Source organism: Pleurodeles waltl, chromosome 4_2 (assembly GCF_031143425.1).
Source record: "Pleurodeles waltl isolate 20211129_DDA chromosome 4_2, aPleWal1.hap1.20221129, whole genome shotgun sequence".
NCBI classification, from domain to species: domain Eukaryota; kingdom Metazoa; phylum Chordata; class Amphibia; order Caudata; family Salamandridae; genus Pleurodeles; species Pleurodeles waltl.
The window spans coordinates 343526736-343542999 of NC_090443.1; the positions used below are offsets into that span (position 1 = coordinate 343526736).

The window sequence follows — 16264 nt, forward strand, 5'->3', positions numbered from 1 at the left end:
TGACTGTTTAGTAACCTGAATGAGGCAGTATCATGCAGAGCCTAGAGAACAAATTCCATGCAGCACATATCCTGACTACCCACCAGCTCACTGCCAAACACACACCTCTTGTTCTTTTGCTTGGACTTCCTTTTCCTGTTTAATTCACCTCATTGTTGCATTTCAAGTCAGTGTGCCATTACAGTGCACGTGGGAAGTTAATTATTGGGCATGGCAGTAAGCACGGGTTTTCACTGTTAACGGCACAATAGTTGTGGTGCTCAGGGAAATAAAAACACTTTCAGCTATGCTCACTTCTGTGACGTGCTGCTTACTGCAGGGGCCCTCCAAAGCCACAATGTACTACTTGATTCCATTTTATTTAAATATCAACGAAATTCACTAAAAATCCAGAAGGTTGAAGTGAGGTTCGCTCAACACTATAATGTATTTGTTACAAGTCACTGGAAACAAAAACACAGTTAAACAGCAGTTATGGTTACAAACAGTCATAAACAGTGCACGATGGGGATGCAGGTACTGATTAGTACAGGGAGCATATCAGTAGTTTAGGTTTTATTTATTTACTGAAATTCACTCAAAATACAAGTGAAGTAAAGAGGGCTTTTTTTTTTTTTTTTTTTTACACAAATTATGGTGTTATGAGCAAACCTACCCATGACATTACTTTCATGTTTATTTTATTAGTGAATTTGTCATTTTTAACCAAATTCTAAATGGAAGTGTTCTTGCACCAAGTTAAAATTCTAGTCACTACTGGGCACACTTTTTGGCTCCGACTAGTAAGGAATAGTGCAAATCTCTGTAGAAAACTTTTTTAGACAACAATCTTTACAGGAAATGGACTGCAGCCATATGAAGTAGAGGCTGACTGCATGCCATGTTTAAGGTGAAACACGTTTTGCTATCACGTGAAGTACATTCATATGTGATTTACACATGCCTTAATCCAGTGTTGTCCAACCTTTTTATCGCCGCGGACCGGTAAATGTCTGATCATTTTTCCATGGCCCGCTTGGGAGGGCGCAATGCTCTGCGCCTCGGCCGCCCGCCACAGTGAAATGAAGTTGAAGTTCCTCAGGCGGCCCGGTGCCGATTGATCCACGGACCGGGACCGGCACCGGTCCGCGGCCCAGGGGTTGGGGAACACTGCCTTAATCGGCCCGACATCGCACATCTTGGCGATTAGGTTTTGAAAGTAATAAGCGAATTGTGTGTGATAAGGCCTATGTGAACTATTACATAGCAGGTTTACGATCTACAAACTTAGTCAGCTAAGAGAACATGCTGCCCTTACTTTTCCAAGGCTGTGTGACTGTAAGCTGGGTGGTGTTACCTGTGCACCGACTCTAAATATTCAAGTACATGCTCCCAAGAGGAAGGGCCCAACTGGCTTAGTCAATCCAATTTAGCATTTTGCTTGATTTGGTCTCATTCCAAATGTTTCATTGTTTGTGGATTGACTTTAGACATATAAATGTGCAGCCTGTAGAAAGAGAATGAACGTATCAGTTCGCATCTCTGCCAGCCAGTCAGGATGATGTTTGAACCAGGGGTAAAGCAGTTTATCACTTAGTTAAGCCGACATAAGTGAGTGAGAGAATCTGCAATATTGACTAAATGCCTTTGTGGCAGTGAGCGAGCTAGCAACTGATTGTGAGTGATTACGTTCTTTATACCGCGTAGTTCATTAACTTTGTCAGTAACGGACTGAGTCACTCAGTAATGCAGTTAGTCACACCAATTGCCTGTCAGAAAAGTTTTGGATTGAACTCCATGAAGAGAGCATGCCTGGGTAGCAGCCAGTGAGAATCGGATTCAGCTAGTTATGGTCCGCAAGTAACCTACTCAATTTGTGTCTTCATGAACGACAATATGTCCGCTAATCTAGCTGATGTTGGCCCAGCAGAAATGCTTAGCACGAGTATTCAGAGCAGGACTGTGTAATGCTTTTTTTTTTTACAGGGGAGGGAGTTTGAAAATGGGACCCACATCTCTGCCGTGGAATGCTTTATAAGACTGCTTCGATGTCAATGGACCCAGCATCTTACAGTGTAATGCACAATGCAGGGCCAACTCGGTCTGCGTTATTTACCCTGTATAGGTGATACTAGGTGTGCCACGTTACAGGAAGTGTAACCTGGAGCTACATACGGAATGAAGAATTGAAACCTGAGAGTGATCGCATGGTGAAGGAGCTAGCGTGGAACCGGTGGAGGTGGTCAGCAGTGCTGTATACAACTCTGAGGCCTTCGATCTCATCCTCACTGCAGACAAAGAAAGGCTTTCCACTATGGATGTTACACGCCCACAAAGGGAGGTTGATGGACTGGCTAGAGATCACACCAAACACCCTACCATCCGCTGTGCGCAGCCAAAGGCCACCTGTTGACACTGGTGCTCAGTGCCTGCCCTATGAGGCCCTTCAGTCAACCCCATACCATGTGCAGCCGAAAGAAGTACACTGTGCAGGTTAGCTGTGGTACAAGATCATGAACAGAATTGCCAATTCATTCCTTTGGTTAGTAGGGATATAGTGACTCAGCCTTAGCGTACATTCACGATACTGCATGCAGCAGTGTACTGCAACCACACAGAGGGAAGACCAAAAAAAGATTACAATTTAAGTAGAAAGAAATACGCCTAAAAAAGGAGAAGAAAAAAAAAAAAAAAAAACTGATAAAACTAATGCATGCACAACACACAAGTCTTTGGCCCTACCAAAGTGCCATACTACCTACGAGCGCAAAGTGAGTGTACAGTTTCAAAAGTGTTGCTTACTCTCAGAGTATTAGAAACGTTTGGTACTACCAGAGAGTACGAACCCAGCAAACACTGGCCACATGTACTATATATAACCCTGAGCAGCCAAAAAGTGCAGGGTATTGGGTTAAAATAGACAGCCAATAATAGTGTGTGAAAAGAAAATGGCTGACTTTTTTTCCAATGTGTTTCCACACCAGAGATGTGCCTTGCAATCTTCTGCAGTCTCTTGTGTTGGACACATGAGCCCAAGAACATACCTTGTAATTTTGGGCAGCCTCCTCTATTGGACTCACACAGTGGATTTTATGTTCCACGGATTCCCGACATACCAAACAAATCAATTCCTGATCCTTCTCACAGAACAACTGCAGTGGCAGCTTATGTTTAACACACATATTCTCCTCCTGTTGTTGTAACACTTCAACAATGCTTCGGAGTTGCCAGTTGGAGCGAAGCTCTTTGCCTTGAGATACACGTCTGCACTGGGGGCAAGGTAAATTTTCATCTCTTCCTTCCCAGCACTGAGTGATGCAGGTGCGGCAGAAGTTGTGTCCACAATCTATTGTCACCGGGTCCCTGATATATTCCAAACATATCGAACAGGTGGCAGCTTCCTTGAGATCCTCAAACCCATTTGCTGTCGCCATGGTCCCAGAGATGGATGAAGGTAAAAGTTGTTCCCTTTGATACTGTTTTTGTGGGTTTTCAGACTCCAGAGGCTCTTTTGAGAAAGGAAAAAAAAAAGAGGCTAGTCAATAAGTCTATATATGCAGTGCTTCACAGTTTAAATGAAAGCAATAAACTATCACCAAGCTGAATTATGGTGGCCTATGTATTGAGTTGTCTTGAAAGAATTATACAAAATATGTTACACAAAACATTTTGCGGCAGTCGGTTATCTTTGGCAATTTTAGAGAAGGCTAGTCAAGGGATGCAAGAGGCGGGGAGAGCAGCATGGGTGAAAGTGGAGGTCCAAAAAGACTGGTTTGATAGCTTACCAAATACATTTACAGCGCATGACAAAAATCTCACACTAATAATTACTGCAAAAAGGTAATTCACCTAATTTGGCAGTCCCTTAGAACTTGCATCGACCTTGCTCTTCCATTGCAATTGGGACATTTATTGCAGATGAGATTCATTGCTCTTTCCCAACCTAAACAGATTTCTCTACTGAGCATGTGCAAGTTTACAGATAACGTATCAGTTTGTTTTTAAACCCAAATGAGCATCTGAATGGTTGAAAACTGCAGAACATTTTGCTGAACTGCATAAACCTTGAATTTAATATTTCACCAGAAAACATAGCTCCAACCAGGTCTGACTGAACTTTAGGTGTTACAACACAAGCCATTAAAGTGATTTTTCAACTACACTATTATACTAAAGGCTTGAACTAGATATTAGTGAAAATTAAGCTGCTTGGATGTGAACAGGTAAAGCTCAGGTATATCCCTCACAAATGCAGTCAGTAAGGTATAACTAAACCACTGATATCTTTTCGGAAACGTTTAGTATTTTATTAATTAAATATTAATAGTGTTTATGTAACACAGACCTAGCCACTTGGGTGGGTGCTTTACTTAGAAGTAGGAAAGGATACATAAAACGTAGATTGCCGAGAGGGATGGAAAAGCGGCAAAGCTATTAGAGATGTATACATTTATGAAGAGGTGGGTTTCTGGATCGCTGCCGAAGGGCAGAAGGTTCCGATTTAGCCTTCTGATTAGGAACATATTTCCAAAGCCTGGGGCATATGCAGGAAAGAGCCTGTTCGGATTTTTTTTTTTTATATTCCAAAACATGGATTCACAGGATTAGTCTGCCATTGTACCTAGTGTTGGAGGCTTCTGGCGAGGTGGCATTTCTCAGGGCCAGACTCTGGCCAAAAGAAGCATTATACAGATAACAGGCCTTTGTTTTAAGCAGAAGCATATTATTGTATTTCTAAAAAGGTAACAACACTTAACTGCAATGTTTAAATAGGTCTAGACGTATTTAAACATTGCCATCTTCATAAAATAATTGTGAAAAATTCTGAGGGGGGCCCAATGATTTAAATTTTTCAACTGGAGGTGCACGGCATTAAAAGGTTTGGAGACCACTGCTCTAGAGGGTGTTAAGTTTCTAGCCACCTAATTAAAGAGGCAGAGTTGGGAGGGGAGAGTGGGGGGTGGGGGGGGGGGAAACTATAGGAATAGATTAGTAACTGAATGAGGGGATTTTGGCATTTTGATGGAGTTGGCACGTTTTTCTGCTGGTTTCTTAACTGGGATACTTTTTACTACTCTTATCTAGATTTTTGGGACTACCTTTGTACCTTTTCTAGGGTTTATACTTGCATAATTATATAGGGAATTGCCAGGCAATCTCACCAATCTTATTCTAGTGAGTAATTAGGTAAAGTGGAGTACAGTGTCAAAATTAGATACAGAGGGAGTTTCCTTGCTTGTGCATGGGTAGAGAAGAGTTTGGTCCTGAAAAACGCAGATTCCCCTTAACGTACGAGTAAAAGGTTTTCTGATGATGTTCCATGGGCCATTCAAGTTCCCTAGTAACTGTTAAAGTACTGTGCACCAAGTAGTGTGACAAGCTTTTCAGTGTGTCGAGGGAATTGGTTGTTGTGGGCGGGAGGATATGATGTTAGCATAGCACAACAGCGGTGTTGACAGTATACTGTGTTTTAGTAATTATCAGTAGTGTGAACCATGTTGGAAGCCCAGGGTTTTGAGGAAGGCAGGAGGAGACTTAGAGACTGATTTGTGGATAGCTACATTCCGGAGTGCTGGGTGAGACTCACAGCAGAGGGTAGGGGACTGAGGCTTTTATGTGCTCTTTATAACTTTGATATCTTTGATTTTGGAAAGGTCAAAGATCAGTAGGACCTGGGAACATCTAAGGAAGGAGATGAGGCTGATAAGGGAAGGGGGCATTTGTGACCTTTTGATGGGAATATGTCAGTGAGGCTAACATCCAGGTGTAATCCTCTAGCATTCCAATGGGGAAAAAAACACTTACAAAGCGGTCATTACTACACATTCCCTATACCACACAGTGCCTTTACAATGAAAAAAAATATATATATATATATATATATATATATATATATATATATATATATATATATATATAAGAGAGAGGGAGAGAGGCTCGCAGGTAGGCATTTGTAGGGTGGTTAGGGTTTTTTGGGGGTGGGTGAGTTTAGGTGTCAATAAAGGGATGCAGATCTATATATTTTTTCACAGAAGAAGAAAAAAAAAACGCTACAAGGACGTTATAGTTAGGTTCACTTTTTACATACACAAAACCTTAGAGAATTCTGCAGTTAGTTATTTCAATTAACTCTAACTTGTGCCCTACGGTAACTATAACACGCGCCCTTGCCATGCACTATTACCCACATATTACATCATTCCAGGGGAGGCAATTTATTTTTAGGCCATTTCTGCCACCCCCTGGGGGTAGATCGGCCTATTATAATTAGACCGATCTGCTCCCATGGCAGGCAGAAACCTCTAGACACTAGGGTATATTTCTTTTTTTAATTTATTGTTCCTGAAAGCTGAGAAGCTGGTTATTTTAGTACCCCAAATCATTTGTTGATGCCATTTTCAAGGAGAAAAAAATAAAATAATCACAAGCCTTCTTCTGCAGCCATTTTTTCCCCATTTTTTCCCCATTTTTTTTTTTAAACACAAAAACAAAATTTTCGCTGTATTTTGGCTAATTTCTTGGTCTCCTTCAGGGGAACCCACAAACTCTGGGTACCTCTAGAATCCCTAGGATGTTGCGGAAAAAAAAAGGATGTAAATTTGGGGTAGGTAGCTTATGGGGACAAAAAGGTATGAGGACCTAAGCGTGAACAGCCTCAAATACCCAAAAAAAGGCCTGGCACCTGAGGGGGAAGAGGCCTTGCAGCGAAGGGGTTAAAGGGAATTGAGAGAAGTTTGAAAAAACAAAATAAAGGAAGGGAGCAAAAAAAAAAAAAAAAATAATAATAATAATAAGAAGGAAGAAGGAGCAGTCACTTTGCTATAGATGATGGTATACCTACACCATTTTTGATGATTCCCTTCTCCTTTGCCAAATGGGTCCTCCATCATGCAGAAGATTTGTGATGTTGGGGTAAACCAAGTATCTGAAGGGGGTGGGGGGGGAGGGACGTGTAGGTCGCAGTTAGCAAGGATGTTGGAAATTTCATCAGTGGGGGTTTGGACTGCCGTAGCATTGATAACAGTGCATTTCAGGTTGGATATCATATTGCTGGTTGAAAGGAGGTGTGCCTGTTTATAATAATTAATTAGATATTAAAATTCGCACCTAAACAAGTTTTCTATTGTGTAAAGGTAAGTTCAGAGTTGTATTTCAGTGTAGAAACAGGGAAGTCTTGTACTCTGAAGAAAAACATGCCGCAGGAATAGTATACAGTATCTTGGAGCAAATGGATGAACAAATGGAGTAATTTAATGAACTGGCAGAGGAAAGACGATAGGGGAGAAATAACATGCGAGTAGGGGGAGAGTGAATAATGATTTCAGCACAGAGAAGAGAAAAAGAAGAATATTCATGGTGTAGGAAGTTGTAGGGAGATAGTAGCAGAATGTACCAGAGTACCAATGAGAGGGCGAGGAATAGGCAGACAAGGAAACTATTGGTGGTTAAGATTGAGTGAGCAATAGAGCAGGAGAGAGTATTTGTATTCCTAAATCTTTATTCAGTTAGTAACCATAAAAGATCATAAAAACAACATTAATGCATTAACTTAGTAAAATGTTTACTATTCATCTATTTTGAAGACTTAACCTCTTCCTAGTATTTTCAGACAATTTAAAAAAACAAGATTACAGTAGAACATCTCCATAGAATTTAACTGCTGTAAAAATAAAGCAGGTCGGCAATGTCTGAAAGTAAATTCGTTCATAGAGGCTTCAGCGTTCGAGCTCTACCATTCTGACACATTTCACATACTAAAACATGGAGTAAAGTGTTTGGAGTGAGGTTCCGTCACATGGGCATACAAGAAGGTCTCTGGACTAAGCCCCAATCTTAGGAACTGCGACTTGAACATGCTCTGTGCAAGTCGGTATAAATCTTTATTGAACATCTAAGATTAAAGATAAATACAATTGTAGATCATCACTAATTAAAAGAGCAGAATGGGCGATAAGTCTATGCACTCTTATTCACATAAATCATAAAGAACATTTAAACATGTATTTAGATAGAGCACAAAGTGACTCAAGCATGGTTAAAAATCTCCAGTTTGCCTAGGCTTCCACTTTTTTTAAAACATTTTTATTCCATAACCATGGGATATTGAACGTTCTCCAGAAATAAACATTTCCTTAAAATCGGTCTATTAAATGTAGTTTCTGGTTTTGTCCATACAAAAATGCAATAGGTGGGGAAAAAACTAATAAAACCCTCCAGGGAGCTTATACTGATTTCCATGTGACATACGAAGTTGGAACAATTTGATGAAACCACCAAGTGTCTCTTCAGAAATGCATTTTCAATGTTGGAGATTCTTACAAAGAATCCCCACAAACCTGCTTCCAACCTAGCCACCAAGACATTTTGATTTGTAAACTAGGGACATCTTGGCTAAGGGTTTCTGTCCTCACTTACTTGTAAATAGATATTCAACTACTGTATTAAAATTGTTGTTTCCTAACATTTCTCTTCATATCCCAGTTCCCATCCACATCAAATAAAATTCCTAAATAAGCAAAAGAGCATATTTTGCCAATTCTATTGCATGATGTGGTGTGTAGAAGAACTTTGACTGAGAGCGAATAAAATAGCTACAGAGTAGTTGAAGCCATAGTAATATGTAGCGGCGGGGTGTTGGAGGTGCAGTTGTAGGAATATTTCATTAAAGATGAGGAAAGAGTTATTTAATGAGTTGGTATACGGTGTCCATTATGTGGCAGCAGTCTTTTAGAGATTTCAGAAGAAATTTCCAATCCTGCAGCAAAATGTTTCTTAATTTCACGAGAAGAATTAAAAAGATTGAAATAGCTTTAACTAGGAGGCATCTTTTAATTCTTTTTTTGTAAAACGTACCACTTTAGCTGTCCTATTCCATCCCAAAACAGAAGCAATAGTAGCTACGCAAAGATGGTGTATTTTAAATTGATTAGACAGCAATTAAATCCAGCTTTTAGTCTTTAATTTTAGTTTTCTGACTTGTTTACTGGGGTGTTGCAACATGCCCCTGTAATTTATATTGTTTCTGTAATCTTCTACCCCGAGCTTGAAAGGCATAGAGTAGGGGCTTGTTGGAGACTCAAAGTGGCTGCCGTTTCATTTTCCTTGAAAATTTAGACCTAATCATAGCTTAAGTCATATTTGATTGTCAAACTGTCATTAATCATGTGCGTGTAGTCCCTGAGTGGGGGTCTGGTAGACACAACATTGATACCGCTTTCTCTTTGCTTTAATATAACAGGGGGAGAGATGGGGCCCTGGCTAATGTACTTACACACAGGGAATTCCAGGGATCTCAAAGTTCATTGCAATGATTTTGAGGTTACCATCTGGATGTTGTGGCATTATACAAAGGTAGAGCGTGAACCACTGTGGCAACAGATGCCCATGTGCATTTCCAGAGATTAGATAACGTTTTGCTATTACAGAGCTGAAGGCTGCAGAAAGATCTAGAAGGAACCAGGAATCATGCTTGATCAAGATCAGGGTGGTGTAGTCGACAAAATGCAAAGTCTAAAGGCAGATTGTTAGGAATGTTGGCGGTTATTCATGTGCACCTGGGTATTTTGAACTTTCAGATAAAAAGGGTGGTGATAGAGCAGTATTTTTTTTTTTTGTCAGGTTGTTTTTCCCCTAAGGGGATAGTATCTGTCTATCTGTATGTCATCAAGTAGATACTTCAAGGGGGTATGGATATGAGACAAGAGTTAATAACTAGGAGGGAAGCTAGCAGACTAACATGGAAGATGCGTAACAACCAGCAAAGATTAAAAGGTGCAAGACTTCTATGAAGGGAGTGAACAGTGAACGTATATTGTGCCAGGCCACAAGTGAGTGGATTCTCTGTGCATTCACTGTTGCTGTACAACACTGCCCAATGGCAGCGGAATAAGGAGACAGCCCCGGTGTTCAATGAGACAAATATGAATGAGTGACTAAAAACAGCTGGAGTGGTTGTCAGAGGTTTTTCTAGGGCACAAATCTGTGTCAGAGCAGAAAAAAAAAAAAAAAAGGGAACCTTGTTCCACAGGTTCCTTCATGCCACATGTCTCTAATCCAGAAGGTGCCCACCATTTGGTTTAGTGCAAATTCGTTTCAGAAGACATTAAGGTCTGTTCATAAGTGCTGAGGAGTAAGATTCCCATTTGGATTACATGCAGACATCAGACAGCAATGAATGAGCAATTAAAAGTCTTTAGGATCTTGGCTGTCAGGAGAGACTCTGGCAAATCATCATTCAGACTGTGGCCTTCACGGAAGCAACCGAAAGCAGTGGAAGCTATAGATTTTTAATTAATATCAGGCTAGCAGGCTCAGATTATAGTTACAGACATCAAAGCCTGGGTTAGCTGAACCAGACACTCGGAACTGCTGAAGCACATGAAGTTTATTTATCCTGGAGTGTATGGGAGGGTGAGGCAATATGGTTCAAGTAAATCTTCTTCCAGGTACAGTTTTTAAGTAACAGGCATCCCATAATGCTCAGCACCTCAGATTCCATGAGGACAGCAACATCCTAATTAACATAAGATTCTCACAGACAGCCCACCACATGATTAGGAGCTGCTGCTGTGCTTCAGCTCTTCTCTGCAGTAGCAGACTGCAAAAGTTACAAATTGACAGGCAGCACCACCCTTTGTTCTCTGCATAGCAGCGACTATACACATAACCACCATCACTGTCAAGGTAATTCTTCTGCAGACCACAGGCTGGCCCAGCCAAACTAGCTTGAGCTGGTCAGGTGAGGAAAGCAGTCCTTCCTTGTTCTGTTGAAGGCTTATTGATTCAAGAAGAGGCACAAAAATCTGGCTTTAACAGCTTCCACAGGGGTTTAGTGGACAGACACGAATGATTGAGCAATCAATGAATGCAAAAGAGCAGTGCTTAATTTGAGCAGGTGGTTACCAGTACTAAGCACCGGCACTTAATTGTGAACACCAGCACTAATGGCATCCTGCCACATGGTGGCACTGTTTGTGTAGTCTGGAGATAAGTCCAACACATATGTACAGAAAAACAACTAATGCAGGTCACCAAAACCGTTATTACAGCATTGGGGCTTGGAATAGTTTGAACTGTCACACTTGTAGGAACGTGATAGTTAATAGTTGTGTTGTTACTGACATCGGTTGCACTGGCAGGGTCAGCGAGTGAGACAAGCTGCAGTAGCCTCCTGACAAGGGCTATAGCACATATTCTTTTACAAATAGAGTACTGCAGGGGAGACTGCCATCTCAAGGCCTCTACGATCTACTCCCCATCTTGCAGTTATTTATACCTTGGGGGACTCCATGCACACAACACACAGCACTTGGGACTCTCTAATTGGTGAGGGACCCACTTACCACAGATGACAGATATTTTCTAGAAAAGGGCAATAAGTGAACCCCCCCCAACCTACGACAAAAGTAAACAAGCATTTGCAATACAATGGGTCTCACGTTTGCTTGAGTTAGAGCTATTAGCGTTGTAAATTCCTAGCTGGACTTTTCTTGCCACATAAATTGAAAATTAAAAGTAAAACAGTTGACATAAGCAAGCCAATTCAAAGCTCCACGGCCGCAGTGAGCACGAAGGATAGACACAAAAGGAAAAAGTCGCTGTCAAACATATCACCAAACGTGCAATTATCCATTTAACTGGGTCAATGGCCAAGGTGGTAACAAAACTGCCCCAAGGAGGGACAAACCAAGCATTTACCAATCATAAATGATTTTTGAAAGATAAGCCTATGAACGTGTGATAGTGATGGACGTGGTTAAAAGCCCAAGATAGAGTTCAACACATCAGAGCGCTTGACGCTCAACCTAAAAAGACTTGTACCTTAAAACGATTAGTCCATCTGCCCCAATCGTTAGCTATGGCACAGCAAATATATGGGGATGATAGTCACTGTCACATCTTAAAGGAGATACTCCATGGTCAAAAGCATCAAGCTTTCTACTGATAAGCAACCCCTTCCATCACACACACACACACACACACACACACACACACACACACACACCCCCCCACCATTCCAGAGGAATCGGATAGGAGCATCCTGTGCTTGAAAACATAACAAGCCATTTCATTCTGAAAAGGAAAGGGTAGCCATTGTGGACAAAATAGTTGTTTCTCGTGTTTCATATTTCTTTGTGATGGACTGGTAGATAGCTTCACAGGCTTAACACCATTGTTTCACTGGAGTTGGACACAAAGCGCAGAGCTGCTCTACCTAAGCTTTGACTAGGAATGCTAGGCCTGGTTTTCCCATCTTGAAACAGTTGCAGTGGGTAGCTAGGTGGCTTGCACACATTATCCTCATCACAGGTAGCGCAGCTGTAAGACATGCTGTAGTAAGGACAAGAGATGTTTAAGGTAAGAACACATATATCATGCGACTATTTCAGCTTTACGTACGATACACATTACATCCTTTAACTCTGCATCCCCATTTACCAATAGTCTTTCTCAAAAATCTGAATCACGAGCATTTTTCACAACTTGATCACAAACTCATCCATAAAGCCTCCAAATCTGCAATCTAATGATAATGTCCTCAATGCCATAACATACTCAGCTATATATTCCTCCTCCTGTTTCCAGTGGAAGAATTTATACCCAGTAATGCCAATGCACACTTTAGGAGACAAATACATAATAAACAGTGTAATTGGCTCATTATAAACATTACCATTCCCCACCAAAACATCTTTTGATAACTGACTGTACAGCCTTAGGCCTTCTGGCCCCCCCAACAACAATCCTTTCTTTCTGGTGAAAACATGCTGTTAAAGTTAAAAGTTGCAATGTAATTTTAAAAATAGTCCTTCCATTGTAATCAATGCACAAGAGTGTCTCCAGGACTACACAAAAACCCCTTTGGTGAATTACCTGTAACAATAAACATGATGAAAGTGGACTAGTTCTTAGGCCAATACCCTTAGTCCACTTTTCATCACAAAATTCCTTGGATAGCTTGTTGTAAACACTACAAGTCATCCAGTCAAAGCATGTGCAAAACAACTATATACCACCAGGTCAAATGTGGGAAAGTGCTCCCGGGATGCGCTTAAGATGGAGATGGATTCCAATGTACAGTCTAGTTGATACCAAAATGGAAACAGGGTCACATAGGCATCATAAGCATACATGTCTTCTCACAGACAGCATATCATATCAGGCTTTCAAATGAGTTCAACGTACATGGTCAAAGTATCTTGCGCACTTATTGCACGGCAGCTACAACAGCCAAATCCACACACACCCTAGAAAACAGCCAGGAGAACCTCCATAAGGTTCATAGATTGTAGCCTGGCCACAGCTCATTGCCAGTTATGTGTGGTAAGGACACTACATGTTTAAGGTAAGAACACCTTTATTGTGGGACCAGGGAGCTCCGTTTCTCCCCAAACTCTCCTTGCAACCGCCAATACATTCCACATTCCCCCTCTGCAGCCTCTTCCCTCAAAATTCTACATGACATCAACAATACAGATGTCTCTGGAGAAGGACTAGTGACCCTATTGCTTAAGAAACATCATACAGGAAGACCAAACAGACCAGTAGTGCCCGTCAAACCCTGCTGTTATAGATGTTTAAGAACACTGGGTGAGAAGATGTATGCCTGAAATATTTTAACTGAGGCTATTCCACGGACAATGACATTCGAAAAAAGAAAGACTGCGCCAACCTATCAGCCCTGGCTCATATATTAAAAGGGTAGGAGCCCACGCATTACCTGTTTCACGTTTGTGGCCCATTGGGAGCAGGAGTTGCCTCTGGGAGCCCCCTTACAAGGCCTAAGCATCTCAGCGCTGACGTTTTTTTTTTTTTTTTTTTAGGACAGGGCCCGACTCCCGAAGTCATAAAACAGCCGCCTCTACATCTGTTTATGTGGAGGCAGCCAATCAGATTTTATCCTTATAGGATTCATAGCAAGGCATGAAATATACATACATTTTGAACCCTAATTTCTCAAAAACAACAGAATTAATTTACAAAAGCAGGCTTCCTGGATCAGGATCTAGCTTTCTGCCAAGTTTGGTGTAATTCTGTTCAGCCGATTCAGCTGTGTGTGTGTGTATATATATAACAAAAAAAGCACAACTAAGTTATAGTTAGGGGTTATTAGAATAGTACTGTACTACGCAACACATTTTAAACTACACAAACATTAGAAATACTATACTTATAGTTGATTTTTGTACTCTTATTAAAACATTATTTGCCAAAGTTACACATCACTGGCATCTAAAATCTAAATGTCACTCGTACACTAAAGCAACTATAATGCGCCATATTTATATTACATAAAGAAAATATTTTCCAAATTATATCATAATGTACTCAAACAAAATTCACATTTATACATTGTTTTGAAACGTTATATATCAGCCACACATACATACAAACTTACCATACGTAAAGCCAACCTCCCGCTGTGCTGTGCATGGCCTTTGGCCATGCGCAGCATGAGATTGGCTGCAGGGACTGGCCTGGCCCTACAGCCACCCCTTTGAGGCAGCTATACCCATGCTACTATTTTTGTCCATGGGCAGTGGAGGTTTTGGCTGCCTGCGTAGTCAAGGGTCTGGGCTACCCAGGCAGCTTGAGATCTGTTGGCTTCTCGTTGACTCCATGTCCTTAGATAAGCTGAGATGCAGCAGAAGACAACACCAGATTTTAGAATCCTCAACTCACAAAGGCTGCCACCTTTAGAGTGCTAAAGGGTCAATATTAAAGAGTGAATTTAACTGAGACTCCACTAGTCAGTGACTAGAGAACGCCCACACAGCTCAGGTGTAAAGGAAAAAGTGAGGGGGGGGGGGGGGCTAACAGAGGAAAACAGTTACAGCTCTTACTGGTCACAAAGCTCTGTGTTCCTACAGGGTGGACATCACACCTGAAGTGTCAATCAATAGGGACACAGGTCTCAAGCCAATGACCCACCAGTCCTGGGACTCAGACTGGAACTATAGGGTCCAATTAGCAAGAGGGAATAATCGCTAGGTACCCAGTAGACTGTTGGGCCTCCAAACCTGGATGTGCTCCAGTAAAGAACTCTTAAACCAATCATCTGCCTTTGCAGGGACTAATGTAAGTTGTAACCCCCATAAGAATATTTTACAGATACCAATGCTTGTTTACAAAGACCAATGATTTTTGGAACCAATGCTTGTTTAGGAAATGTGTTTGTCAAGCCACCAGCATCCCTACTACTCAGACTGGGTGTGACTCCTTATGACTCAGACTGGGTGTGGCTGGATGCAGTAGGTATTTAAACCACACCCAGCTAGAGTGAATTGCTTGCTGTAAAGGTCACCTGCTGCACAGAAGGAGTCTTTGCTTCTCTACGTTTGATCTTTGTGTTCAGTCCTGTATCCTAGATGCTGCTTCTGGGGAACTGAAGAGATCGAGAGAATGGGCTACTGAAATAGCGGTAACGAGCTGCATAAGCTCGAAAAAAATGTATTTGTGAAATCTTGACACTTGCTGACTTGATATTCAAAAGTCAGATCTTTCGGAGTACAACGTGCCCAAGAAGGTACATCAGAGGCATTTAAGTTCACTGGAATGCTCGCTGCGTAAAAAAAACACTTAACATTGCTGCTGGCTATATATTGCAGAAAGGAAATTTGTTTGTGCAATTATCTTAAAAACTATGTATTGTGAATATGTTGGTTACCACCAAGTGTAATATAACAGTTGTGTAATTGGTGCTGGTGATACTGAACATTCTGTGAATGGCCTGAAAGTTTCATTGCTAGGCTCAACTTACGCTGGGATGCAACAGTGATAAAACTGAGCGCTTGTATTATTGTTATTAACCCTATGTTCCCAGAGTGTTACAAACATTGCACTGTGATCTTTTGATATTAACCCTATGTTCCCAGAGTGGCGCAAACATTGCACTATGATCTTTTGGTATTAACCCTATGTTTCCAAAGTGAAGCAAACTTTGGACCATATTCTTTTATATTAACCCTTTGTTAATAGTGTGACCAAAAGACACCGAATGTGTGTTTCTTGGAATTCCAAGTAGTGCGTAAATTAGCCCATGAATGTCTGCAAACCTAATTACCTGGGAACTTGTTGTTTTCGTTTGTTACCAATTAAAATTTTTATATGAGTCGAGTGAGTCAGATCTTAGGAAATCTCAGCAAGATATCCATAGAACTTTAAGTATATTTAGTTAGGCGTTAATCAGTGTGGTGTGGGATCAATCTGGGGTCACAGTAGGAGTAGTCAGAAATTATAGTAGGTTCAAGGTTCTTATTTAATTACAGATAATCCACATTGTTCC

At 41.1% G+C, this 16264-nt stretch overlaps 1 protein-coding gene across 1 annotated transcript in view; it reads right to left on the bottom strand.

Moving 5' to 3' along the window:
• Window positions 1–16264, bottom strand: part of LOC138294140 (E3 ubiquitin-protein ligase TRIM39-like) — a 286871-nt gene that overhangs the window by 198290 nt on the left and 72317 nt on the right. The window contains exon 2 of the mRNA XM_069233337.1: window positions 3024–3487. Within this exon, the coding sequence (XP_069089438.1) occupies window positions 3024–3413 (390 nt within the window). The 5' untranslated portion in view covers window positions 3414–3487. The remainder of the gene's footprint in view (window positions 1–3023; window positions 3488–16264) is intronic.